Source organism: Olea europaea, chromosome 1 (genome assembly GCF_002742605.1).
Source record: "Olea europaea var. sylvestris chromosome 1, O_europaea_v1, whole genome shotgun sequence".
Taxonomy (NCBI): Eukaryota; Viridiplantae; Streptophyta; class Magnoliopsida; order Lamiales; family Oleaceae; genus Olea; species Olea europaea.
In genome coordinates, this window is record NC_036237.1 from 15,234,765 (window position 1) to 15,248,472 (window position 13,708).

Below are 13,708 nucleotides of genomic sequence, written 5' to 3' on the forward strand. Positions count from 1 at the left end.
ATATATTTGTTTAAATTTTGAATCGGAGAAAATGGGGGGAAGAGTAATGGTGAATAATGTTTGCCTTGATTAAAATAGACGAGGAAATCGTGACCTAACCAAAGTAGCTTAAAAGCTAGGAAAATACAAGGGACGAGCACGTGAATATTTCTGAAGGCAGTACAGCACAGTAAATACTAAATAGTGATGAAATTGACATTAGATTCCGGGCGCCACTTGCTTGCTTTCAGCCGTTAAATGTTTTTCTATTCTCATCTTTACACTCGTTATATAGAAACTTCTATGGTAAGGCCAGAAATAATATCTTTGACAGACAAGTCGAGAGGTGTAAAATGAATTGATCTCTAAAGCTAAAGGTGTTGATTGGATTATGCTCGTCCAACAATTAATTCTTCTTTATAGGAGCAGATAGAAATGTTCTAGGATCCTTCGGGGGTTTTACCGACCCTTCACTGTAGAGTTCGGTCTCACATGAAAAAATAAAAATAAAAAAATACGCTGAGGCCCACGACTGTGAGGGATCTGGCAGGGGTCTGTTTTAGCAGAATTCAATGTTTTATTGTATCGAGCATAAAATGACATCCAAAGTTCATGCATTAGATCGTTACCTAATTTTATAAAAAAAAAAAAAAAAATACTGAACTATAGATAAATATTTAACAACAATTACATGGGTCAACCTGGCATGGCTCAACAAGGTGGCTTGGCCTAAAATTTGTACCGATAGACTTTTTTGGTGCTAAGATCCAAAGTTGAGACAAAAACAATCTAGATTGTTCAATAAGGTTCCCTAACAATCATTTGTGGAAGAGAGTTCGATCAAACGAATATTCGACTCTTTTTTCTTCAAGATGAAGCCAATTCTTCCCATGCCGTTCAATAGTGTGAAAACACTTCACGATGTCGGGTTTTTGAAACGAGCAAGAGGAACTCAGGCCGCTTGAGTCTCCAATCTAGCTTGATAAGGTCTAACCTACTTAATATTGACCAGAGTCTAAAAAATCCTATTTTGATCTTGTGATCGTTGTATATTTTCACGAGCTTTATTTGTTCACGAATAAATTTTTTTGCTTTGTTACAACAATATAATGAAGTGACCAAATAACAAATAAGACTAAATGAGAGAATAAATATGCTCATATAAAGTCTCGAGCATAGGGCAAACTGTAGTAAATATTTTTGAACAGATGTAAAATCCTTTTAGGTTCTAAACAGCAAAAGACGATATACGGTAGATGTCCGACCACATTTTTACATCCTCAAATAGCCTCCGTAGTCTTCGTATTGTTCCATGAAATCGTCATTGAATTTCTTGAAACTGGCCATTATGGCCGGCATGTCTTCCTCAGCCGGCAAGATTGTTGTCCTCAGGTGGAAAACCCTACAAATACAGTTACCGTCAGCTTTGATCGAGTTAAAAACACTGGCAGTCACTAAACTAATGACGGAATTCATTTTGTTTCAAGTTGGGCATGGAACTCGAACATTTGTTACAATTTAGTCATTTGCTTCATGTCCCTTTTTTAAGTGTATGAAGCTAACAAATTTTGAACACAGTTTAAGATCAATTACCAACTTGAAACAAAATGAAGTTTTAACGACCACTAAGGAATTTAACGCTCCTCAATTGTATAGTAAGTTGCGACAAATAGCAGCATCGAGCTATAAATCACCCAAAATGTGACATCTTCCCAAATACACGATTTAGAGCATTACTTCACACCAAGAAAAGTAAGGTGGTATGTAAGAAATCTTGCAAGAAAACTAGCCATTATGAAAAAATTAAAACTAGACGTACCCTTCCTTTTGACCAAATCCTGAACCTGGGACAGTGGAAATGCCCGTGGCTTCTAGAAGCTTGAGACAATAGAAAACATCGGGAACTTTGCCGGCATTTTTTGCAGCCTCTATTGCTTTAGGAGGTAAGCGTATTTGTGGGAAGGAATACATGGCACCTGAAATCATTTTGTTCTTACAATGAATAACTTCCATGTAATGCAGGTAAGTAGATAGCTAATTGATGGCGTTCAGCGTGTTCTTGGAGGGGCGGGATTTAGTAAATCTGTGTATCCAAAGAAACTGATTTACCTTCTGTAAAATTGCAGATCACATTTCTACAGCTATTGAATCCATCTGTCACTATTTGTGCTCTCCTCCTCAGTGACTCGAGGATTCCTTTGCTGCAAGTGAATATCGAAAGAATGCAACAATTAATTACTATTCAATATAAACAAGACCACACGCTAAGCAATATTTCAGCCCAAAAGCCAAAACAAAAATCTTATGGGTTCTAAATCTTGAATATATGAAAAGAATGTAGATAATAGAAGACCATCTCTTTCAATATCTAATCAACAAGAATGATACAAAGAAACATATAAAGCAATTCAAATATTGAAGCCCCGTCACAATTGCACATAATTCTACTTATCATACGACCTGATTGCTGTAATTTACTGCCCTCTTCAGGTCCACAGGGTGGCATTTAATTGTCTTATTGAAAGCATAGAGTGGCCATGTGTATAATAAAAGATATAGGGGTTAAAGTACTTAAAAATTCAAATGATTCCAACTGGTTTGTTACCATTTGGTTTCTATTTTGCAATTCTCCAACCAAAATACAATAAATAGGACTTGTGATTCAACACAACATTGTGATTAATATACTTCCATGACAAGACAACACTTTGGTGGTTCGAACAAGTTCTGCTTAGATCTAAAGAGGATTGCGTTTGTAAGAATGACCAATCTCGCTAAAACAAGTTAGAAGTGGGCAAAAACTAGCATATGGCCCTTTGAAGTTGCCAAGAATCAAGTTGTTTTATATCTTCTAGTAAATCTAGAAATTAACTTAACAGAGTGGATAATGAGCACTCATGTAACCGGCCCCAAATATGTTAGAAATAAGACTTTGTTTGTTGTTGTTGCAGATGACATGAGCAATGCGTCGAGAATCAGTTACTTCCACTGAAATGGAAAAACTGATTTAAATTATTAAAGTCTTTTCTCCAAATTCCAAAATGCAGAAGAAAAATAGGAAATTTTCCAAAGGAAACTTTTAAAGGTAAAAAATGAATTTTGTCCACTAATTTGAATTCGTAAATAATGTCCACTTTTTGAATTTTTTAACTAATATACCCTTCTCTCTGCAAAAGTGTTACCATATTCCTTCTGCACAAATTTCTAACCATCTAGGCATTTTGGCTAATCTAAGCAAAGTTGATGAACTTTAGTCCCATTAGACATGCCCTTCTCTTCCTTTTTGCATGAATAGTGAACCATCTACGCGTTCTCATCAAACAAGGCAAAGTTGATGAGAATTTCTAGTCCATTCAAACATTCTAGTCTTCCTTGTCAACTTTGCGTAGAGGATATTTTGATAAAATGGTACTACAGAGATTTTTTATGGTCGAATGGCCATATTTAATAAAAATTTTAGTTGGAAAAAAGTATCATTTTGGTCAAAAGAAAATTGACCAGTTAGAAAGTTTCCCAACAAAAATCAAACATTGAATAGTTCATAATTAGATATTAGCCGTCGTACCTCTCTCTAACAAATCTTTCATAAGATATATCTCCAGGTTTAGGAGGATTGACCATAAGCCCTAACTGTGAAAAGGAAAAGAATTATAATTTAGCTCAGGGATAACAGCAGAAATTGGAACAAATGGGTGAAACTAGTTCAATAAACTTAATACCGCAATGCAAGACTCTTAAAAACTGAAGAGACAGAGCTTGTATACCAAACAAATATTATTAAATAACTGACTTACAAAGATCTGCCCAGGGACATTTGGACTGTGTGAAGTACAAGTAACCTTGTATATCTCTTCAGCTGTCTGCAACCACAGTCAACAATTTATTTGGCGATAGGATTCAGAACTAAGAATTTTTATTTTTCCAACACCAAGGCTCTAAATCCTTATATATAACATTGGGTACACATACAGCTGACTTCAGTCTTCATTTTGCCCTTGAGAACTTTCAATGTAAATTATCTAACCTGTACAAATAAAAGTATCTCTAATTCTTGTTTAGTGCGTAATCGTATTTTACACTTTCCCCTCAACTTTTTTTTTACAGGGGTTTACTGGGCATTCATACATAGGTCACCCTAATATTCCTATCATATATATAGGAGTTTTTTTTAGGAGATGGAAGTTTGGGTAGTCAAGATAGAGAGGCATGTCGAAAAAAACCTTTCTAATCTCTTTCTTATTATAGTAACGAATAAATCGGTGTGTTTTCTTTGCTGGTTTCTGATTTACTTTGCTTATTATAGATCTTGGAGTTAAGGGTTTAATGCTTAATCCATAACATCTATCACATTGAGTCTGTGCAATACAGATTTGCATGAAAGAACATAGTTTGAGATTACAGAAAGGCAAACCTTTGGAGGAATATTGGTCATCTCAAAGTATCCACCGCGTTGCCCACATTCACCCCAATAACCTTTGGAAACAGTGTGAAAAGAAACGAGCTGGAGCTCCTTGCTTATGTTTCCTCCCATGTCCATCAGAACCTGCCTATATATTTTTTATAGCGTGTCTCAAGACTAGAGAAAGGAGGAGGCTAGCAGTAGGTTGACAGCCAACGTTAAACTCTGACAAATCTTATAATACAACCCTAATTCATTGTCTAACCAGCATAGATAGATCTTAATGAAAGGTTTAGACCAGGTAAAGTAGTCCTAAATAAAATGGACATCTACAGACAAGGTTCCTGAGTAGTTGCTGAATGTAACCACTGGGAAGTTTAAAGTATGTGGCGCTAGTAATTTGATGCACCCAGAAGAGTTATTACAAAATAAATGAATAGAAGTAGTACTCATGGAGAGAGAGTATATAATTGTGGCAGAGCCTAGCAACTTCACATTTTTTTTTTCTGAAACTGAAATTTTTGTGTTTGTTTAACCAGTGACCAAAACAAAAGTCAAGATATCTGACTTGGAAATGGAAAACCAGCCACCAAAATAAGTTAATATCTCTCTCTGTATTATTTTTTTATTTTTGGGGTCCTGGAGTTGATGTTGGAAGCAATGGAGAGAATGGGGAAAGTAAATTAATAAAGAGATCTTTGTGGCAAAGAAAATAATGAAAAATGGTATCATGAAAAGTCCATCCATTTCTCATGGTACAACTTTACAGGGGTTCTATATTTTCTCAAAAAACAGAATGAGATAGTGAGTTACATTACCAAGACCCCCTGATGTCAGTGAAAGATAATGTTTAGCTCTTGCTATAGCATCGGCAGGAAATACAAGTTCCACATTAGGATCATCCAGCAGAAATGGAGCTTGGCAGAGAGCAACCACCTGCAACATCGTGTTTTCTTACAGTGAATTCATACTACAACATCAAAAATGATAAAAAGAAAGATACATTCAACATGCATAAATATTGATAAATATTTATACAAACCTGTCGAGGAAAAGTCAGAGGCTTTTGCCCTAAGGCATGAGGGTTGCCAACATTTGTGAAGATAATCTGCAGTAGAATCATGGAATGATCAAATGGCAAAGTAAACAGTCAATGTGATGAGGACATCATTATAGTTGGACTTTTATTATTGTTTCAGTATTTTAGTTGGACTTTTATTATTGTTTCAGTTGGACTTTTATTTAAGTTTACGTATTTTAGTTAGGACTTAAGTAATGGGCTTGGCCCTATATTTTTAGGTTTTTATTATTTAAACCTATCTTGGTTTGTAATTTTGGGACCATGAATTGATTGAGAATTATAAAGTTGGCTTGTGGCCGTTTTCTCTCCTCTTCCCCGCCTCTGTCCTTCTTCTTCTCTTCCCCTCCCCATCTCTTCTTATTATAACTATTGAATCATTCATTCTGCATCAAATTGGTATCAGAGCAAACTTAGGAAAACAGTTAAGTGTTCACTGCGTGGCTCAAAAATCAGTTACTGCCAAAATCCGAAATTGTTATCACCAAAAAAAATAGAAAAATAAAACTGCCACAAACCAAATAACCGGCCGTGCCTAACACCTTCACCGTCTCCTGCAACTGCAAGTCCCCAGCAGCCATCTACAGAATCCAGTCCCTCCCGCCGACACCTTCTACATATAACCAACTTATCGGAATTACAGCCAAACAATTGCAACAAAGGCCTTTTCAGTTCACACCCCACCACCCAACCAGCTGAAGCTGAAACAACCAGCGTCGCCGCCGCCTCCGACGCCATCGCAACGTCCAACCATACCCCAACAGTCGCCATCCTCTCAGACGCAGGCGACTCCCATCAATTACCGATTTCAACATCCAATCGACCACCCGTCGGCTACTTCTAACCAGTGACCCAAGCAAGTAACTTCACCTAAGTCTTCGCCACTACCATACTCGTTGTCAATCGAGCCTCCCACCTCCGACCGACGTTGTTTTCTTCACAGAGAATCGACAGCCCACGACACTTGGGCTCAGTTTGTGCTTTGGGCTGAGTTATTACCTTATATGTAAATTAATTGGGCCTACATTATTAATATATGCATTTGGGCTCAACTGGTTTAATAATTAAGTGGGTTGGGTTATTTGTACTGCTTGGGCTTGTTTAAGGTTTTGAGTGTGATTTAGGCCCAAATTTGTGTAATGGGCTTATTTATTATTTTGTTATTCTGATTTTGTATTATTATTAAAAAAAAAAGAGCAAAAAAAAAAAAAAAGAGAGAGAGAAGGTATCGTGAATTTTAAATTTTCTGACATCATTTACAGGTTCATTTTAGTTGACTGTTCAGTACCGCACCTCGACGAGCACGGAATTTTCTATCTTGGCATCTCAGGGCTTAGTAGTTCAGAACGTGGAAACATTCGACGCTGGGACGACTCAAACCAATAGTACTCAGGGAGTTCCTGATCCTATTTATTTTTAGTTGACGCTATTTCTTTATTTTAGAATTGCATCAATTAATTCGTTGTGTGCTGGCCATTTGATAATATTGCCTTCAACCTATTTGATTGTATTTCACGAACTAAATTCCATTACTCAATCGTTTACCCCACGTGACTAGACCTAGTATTTGGACATTTGTTTTTCTATTTTATTAGCATTAGTAGTATTAGCTTGCGATTGGGCCATAAGTAACCCCACACTTTAAATTGACAAAATAAATAAATAAATAAATAAAATAAATAATAATAATAATAATAATAATAATAATTTCAATAACTAATTCTTCGGTTGGCACTAGTTGATTGTTGATTATTGATCTCAGTAGTGCACTTTACGTAGTAGTGTTACCGTGTATGCAATTGCGTAGTGGTCGCGTTACTGCCTCTAGCTCTAGTAACCTTACCATGGACCCCGCCCAAATTGAGGCCCTCACCAGACAGCTTGCACAATTACAAAATCAACTAACAGCTGTCCAAACTGAGGTAGCCGCTACTCGTGAAGAGAATAGAGCCCTAACCGCTAGGTTGAATACTCTTGACCCAATCCCATATTCGACCGAGGCTGAGAACTCTGAGGCTTCCATTAATAGGCCTCATCGTCGCCCACAAGGTGGTCGACACCACGCCCGACATGGTCGTAGGGAAGGGAATCAGGCTCGGGAACGAGAGCGGGGATATTACCGTCATGGTACACAATCTCCCCCTCGCCACGAGGAGCGCCTCTTTCGAAACATTAAGTTGGATGCCCCTACGTTTGACGGTTGTCTAGATCCTAGTGCATTCAATCAATGGGTTAGAGATATGGATCGCTTCTTTGCATGGTATGGGGTCCCGGAAGACCGGAGGGTACAATTTGCTAGTTTGAAGTTAACTGGCACTGCTCAGCTCTTTTGGGAGAGTGTTGAGGACCTCCTTGAAAGGCGTCATGCTCCCCCTGTTGGGAGCTGGGGTGAAATGAAGCGTCGCCTTCAAGAAAAATATTTACCCCAATCTTATAGGGGTAACTTGCTGGATCAATGGAACGCACTTACACAAGGCAATCGACCTGTGACCGAATATGTTGCTCAGTTTGATGAGTTTCGAATGAAATGTCAGGTTGTTGCGGATGAAGTTATGACTTTGAGTCGGTTTAGGTAAGGCTTAAGAGACGAACTTAGGCGCGAGCTTGTACTTAGAGGTGTCACCACTCTCGACCACGCCTACTCTTTCGTTCGAGATTATGAATTAGTGACTAGGACACCGTATAGAAATTGTAGTGACTCCCGCACTACAACCTCATCTGCATCCACGCCATCCCCTAAGTCTATTCTAGGTCCTCCTCCCTCTAATACTACCCCTGCATCGGATAGCAAAGGTAGAGGTTCTGAGATTTCAAGGACATCCTCCCGTTTGCAATGCTTCAACTGTAAGGGTTTTGGTCACATTGCTTCTAAGTGCCCTAGCCGAGCCCTAATTCTGGACGAACGTGAGGATATAGTCGTCGAACCACTAGAGGATCAGGTTTATGAGCCTAAGTTAGAAGAGTTTGAAGACTTGGAGGACAGTGAGGATACCTTCTTAGGTTGTATTCAGGCTAGTCCCATTATCCCACATACACCCAGAGTTGGTGTCGTCCGTTGCGCCCTCACCCAGCCTAAGGATGCCAACGATTGGCGCCGTCATGCCATCTTCCACACCTACATCAAGATTAATAATAAGGGTTTTAAAGTTATCGTGGATAGTGGCAGCTGTATTAATGCGGTTTCGAAGGCTACTATATCCCGTTTAGGGTTGAAGCCAGTTCCTCACCCCCGACCTTATAGTGTCTCTTGGGTTGACACCTCCTCTATAGCTGTTAAGGAGCGTTGTTTAGTCCCTATCCAGTTCCTGGAATATAAGGACCATATATGGTGTGACGTTATTTCGATGGACGTCGGGCACATCATCTTAGGACGACCTTGGCTATTTGACCTAGATGTAACCATATATGGTCGATCCAATTCCTGCTCCTTCGTATTTAATGGAAAGAAGATTCACCTTAACCCACTACCCCCAAAGCCGGCTGGCTCACTAGAAGCGAAGAAAAGTGTGGAACAAAAGGGGTTGCATATCATTAGTCCTACAGAGTTTGAGCGTACAATTGTTGGTGACTCAATTGTGTTCGCCTTAGTAGTCATGGAGGTTTCATCTAACTCCACAAGTGAGGATACTGCGGAAGTCCAATCGATCCTTAAGGAGTTTCGAGATGTCTTTCCGGAGGACCTACCTGATCATCTACCCCCGCTAAGAGATATTCAACATGCCATAGATTTCGTCCCTGGCGCATCCCCTCCAAATTTGCCACATTATAGGATGAATCCTGCCGAGCATGCTGAGCTCCAAAGGCAAGTGGATGACCTTCTCAACAAAGGATTCATTCGTGAGAGTTTAAGCCCATGTGCTGTCCCCGCCCTATTGACGCCCAAAAAGGATGGATCTTGGAGAATGTGTGTGGATAGTCGCGCTATCAATAGGATGACGGTGAAGTATCGTTTTCCCATTCCCAGGCTTGATGATATGCTGGATATAATGGTTGGCGCGACAATCTTTTCAAAGATCGATCTAAAGAGTGGGTACCATCAAATTAGAATTCGCCTAGGGGATAAGTGGAAGACCGCGTTTAAAACGAAAAATGGCCTTTATGAATGGCTGGTCATGCCTTTTGGGCTAAGTAATGCTCCGAGTACTTTCATGCGGGTAATGACACAAACTCTTCGGCCGTTCATGGATAAATTTCTCGTTGTCTACTTCGATGATATCCTCCTCTATAGTAAAACTAAGGAGCAACACCGTGACCACCTCAAACAAGTTTGCTCTACCCTTCGCGAGACTAAACTGTATGCTAATGTCAAGAAATGTTCCTTTTTCACCGATAGTGTAGTTTTTCTGGGGTTCATTGTCTCGTCGACAGGGGTGTCTACTGACCCTACTAAGATTCAGGCGATAATTGACTGGCCTGAGCCTAAGGCCATTCATGATGTCAGGAGCTTTCACGGCTTAGCTACGTTTTACCGCCGTTTTATTAAAGGGTTTAGCACTATTATGGCGCCTATCACGGAGTGCATGAAGAAAGGGGAGTTTCATTGGACACGAGGGGCGGCGAAGGCCTTTAAGTTAGTTAAGGAGCGAATGACAAAAGCTCCTGTCATGCGTCTTCCCGATTTTTCCAAAGTCTTTGAAGTTGAATGTGACGCTTCTAGGGTAGGTATAGGCGGAGTCTTAAGTCAGGATCGTCACCCTGTCGCCTATTTCAGCGAAAAGTTAAATGAGGCCAAACGACGATATTCAACGTATGATAAGGAACTGTATGCGGTGGTCCAGGCTTTGCGCTATTGGCGCCACTACTTGTTGCCCCAGGAGTTTGTCCTTTATTCGGACCACGAAACCCTCCGTTACCTCAACTCTCAGAAGAGATTAAGTTCTAGGCATGGACGTTGGATTAAATATTTGCAGGCCTATTCATTTGTGTTAAAACACAAGAAGGGCATGGAGAACCAAGCAGCTGACGCGTTAAGTTGTCGTGTCTCCCTTTTATCGATCATGAGTGTCAAAGTCATTGGTTTTGAAAGGCTTAAGGAGGATTACGAGGCATGCCCAGATTTTAAGGATATCTTTCTCAATTCGCAAGGAGGACAATCAAACAACACAGATGGCTTTCGACTTGAGAAGGGTTATCTTTTTCGAGCCAATAAATTGTGCATCCCTCGAACTTCAGTGCGAGATTTTATAGTGTGGGAAGTTCACGCGGGAGGGTTGGCCGGTCACTTTGGGCGTGATAAGACCATTGAGGAGGTTGAACGCCAATTCTATTGGCCTAGTTTAAAGAGAGATGTGGCTAAAATTGTTAGTACATGTAACACTTGTCAATTGGCCAAACAGAAGAAGCAAAACACAGGCCTATACACTCCTCTCCCCGTCCCCAATTATCCTTGGCAAGACGTTAGTATAGATTTTGTGCTAGGACTGCCACGCACCCCAAAGAAGCATGATTCTATTTTCGTGGTTATCGATCGTTTCTCGAAAATGGCTCACTTTATCCCCTGTCGCAAAACATCGGATGCGTCCAAGGTTGCCATGTTATTCTTTAATGAGATTGTCAAACTGTATGGGCTTCCCAAGACCATCGTGTCCGATAGGGACGTTCGCTTCACTAGCCATTTTTGGAGGACTTTGTGGCATAAGATGGGTACCAAATTAAAATTTTCTACAGCCTACCACCCTTAAACTGACGGTCAGACCGAAGTTGTTAATCGGAGTTTTGGTAACTTACTACGTTGTCTGGTCCGGGAGAACCTTCGAAATTGGGATTTAATCCTTCCTGTCGCTCAAATCGCGTATAATAGCTCCGTAAATCGTTCATTAGGTATGAATCCATTTGAAGCAGTTCACGGATACAAGCCTAGGAAACCATTAGATCTCATCCCTATATCCCCACAGGCTAGAGTGTCAGTATCAGCCGAAGCATTTGCACAACACCTTCGTGATTTGCACATTGAGATCAATAAACAACTTGAAGCTAGTAATGCAAATTATAAACTACAAGCTGATTTACATAAACGACATATTGAGTTTAATGTTGGGGATTACGTTATGGTTCGCATTAGGCCAGAGCGGCGTCTACATGGACCCGCCTCCAAATTGCAAGCTCGTAGTGCTGGTCCTTTTAAAATTTTAAAGCAAGTTGGTCCAAATGCATATATTGTCGACATTCCATCCCACATTGGTTACCACCATACTTTCAATGTTGAAGACCTTGTAATTTAAAAACCCTTTTCATTCCCTCAGATGATCCCCTGTTACCTCCTTTTGTGGACCTTGATCCTAATTCTTTGACCCTCTCTAACCCACTACCACCTCTCACAGCACACACAGATAAAATTGATACTATTTTAGATGAAGAAATTGTGTTCACTAATGTGGAGAGGTTCAGCGCTTCCTTGTTCGTTGGGTTGGTCGACCAGATTCTGATTGTGCATGGATCTCCAGGGAGGCACTACAGCATTTGGATCCAGATTTGCTAGAGCTTTATCGGAGTCAGCAGGATCTTCCTTGGCCCAAATCGCCTCCCGTCCACCCGAGGGGAGTTGATGAGGACACCAGGTTCAGACCGCCACTGATGCATTTCTACAGACGCCGGAAGAAACTTGCCCAACCACTCGGCTTATGGTTGGGAGATTGAAGAGAGTCTACGGTGATATATCCACTCGACAGGGTCGAGTTTTCTCCCACCCCGGGAGAGTTGATGAGGACATCATTATAGTTGGACTTTTATTATTGTTTCAGTTGGACTTTTATTTAAGCTTACGTATTTTAGTTAGGACTTAAGTAATGGGCTTGGCCCTATATTTCTAGGTTTTTATTATTTAAACCTATCTTGGTTTGTAATTTTGGGACCATGAATTGATTGAGAATTATAAAGTTGGCTTGTGGCCGTTTTCTCTCCTCTTCCCCGCCTCTGTCCTTCTTCTTCTCTTCCCCTCCCCATCTCTTCTTATTATAACTATTGAATCATTCATTCTGCATCAAAATGGCACGGTGGTATAACTCGTTAATTTAAGTCACTTTCACAAAGAGAAACTAAACCAAGATAGCCAATATGAAACTGAATGTTCCATAAAATCCACGACTAGATATAAGCATTCCATTCTAAACTATTGCAAGTCAAAAGTAAGACATCAGAAACCTCCTCCGTGGACTAGGTTAATAAACCAAGATTGTAAATTTTGATAAAAGTTGAAGAAATACATTTTTTAAAAGTTGTGAATCCCATCAAAGATGTGATAAAAATTAATTCTTGACTTTAAGTTAATTTTAATCCAAACCCGACAAAGGCACAGTATATCTGATATGTGACTAACTTAGCCAAACATACCTTTTTACCCTCCTTCTGAAGCTCAGAAGCCCGAAGATACAGCTCACCTCGAACAGCATACTGACATTTCTTAACATTTTCATTCAAATTCTCGTAATCCAGTGGCCTCGACATGTTGAAGTGTATATTTCACTTAAATCTAGACTTGATGCAAACAACTACTCACGTAACTGGCGAGATGTCTTGCAAGAACCAATTAACTCGGACCCCCCACCTGAGAATAAAATTAGTGAAAGGCTGGATAACTAAAAAGTAACAAAATCAGAAAAAGAAACGCCTAACTTCATAATTTGCCCCTAAACTCCAAGATTACCCAATAGCAGAATTTTTAGAGAAACCAGGATCAATAAGAGTCAATATATAATTCGCAAAATAATTGATTGATCAACATTTCAAATGTAACGTTAAAAGATAATACTGGGGTTGGTACAGCCGTCTCATGTGGTCCCATAACAATTCAAACAGAAGTCTTACTTTACTTCTGAACCCAGAAAAACAAAAATAAGCACCTTTTCCTTGAAAATAAACGCGCATGCACCAGTGACCAGAAGTCCATCAATGACACATCAACCTAGAAACTTCATACGAGCTAATTCCATGAACAATTGAAAATAAAATAAACATCACAGATAATGAATAAACAAGAAGCCACGTAATTGAAAACAATATTGAAATGAAATTCTTTCATTCTAATAAACAGCAGAAAATATTAAACCTAGATATAACACATTTAAAAAAAAAAATTTATCAATCCCTCAATGCATCACTGTGTAAATTCCCGAATTAATTATCAAACGTGTTATTTTCTTGAGAATATTTACCTTTGAAATGCAGTTATAATTTTCCTGACCAGAGCAGAATCCGGAAAAGACCACTTTATTATGGTCTTCTTTCAGTGATTTTCTATTTCAAAGGAGATTAAA

The 13,708-nt window shown here is 39.5% G+C and overlaps 1 protein-coding gene across 1 annotated transcript; it reads right to left on the reverse strand.

Annotated features, from left to right (window-relative positions):
• Positions 1 to 1,089: 1,089 nt before the first annotated feature.
• On the reverse strand, positions 1,090 to 13,708 carry LOC111404811 (glutamate--glyoxylate aminotransferase 2-like). The gene is made up of 11 exons (XM_023033566.1): positions 13,607 to 13,708; positions 12,786 to 12,999; positions 5,421 to 5,486; positions 5,157 to 5,314; positions 4,716 to 4,770; positions 4,391 to 4,522; positions 3,774 to 3,839; positions 3,545 to 3,609; positions 2,089 to 2,180; positions 1,799 to 1,955; positions 1,090 to 1,381 (listed from the first exon to the last, which is right to left on the reverse strand). Exons 2-11 carry the CDS (start codon positions 12,897 to 12,899, stop codon positions 1,252 to 1,254), a joined length of 1,035 nt encoding a protein of 344 aa, XP_022889334.1. The 5' UTR covers positions 12,900 to 12,999; positions 13,607 to 13,708; the 3' UTR covers positions 1,090 to 1,251.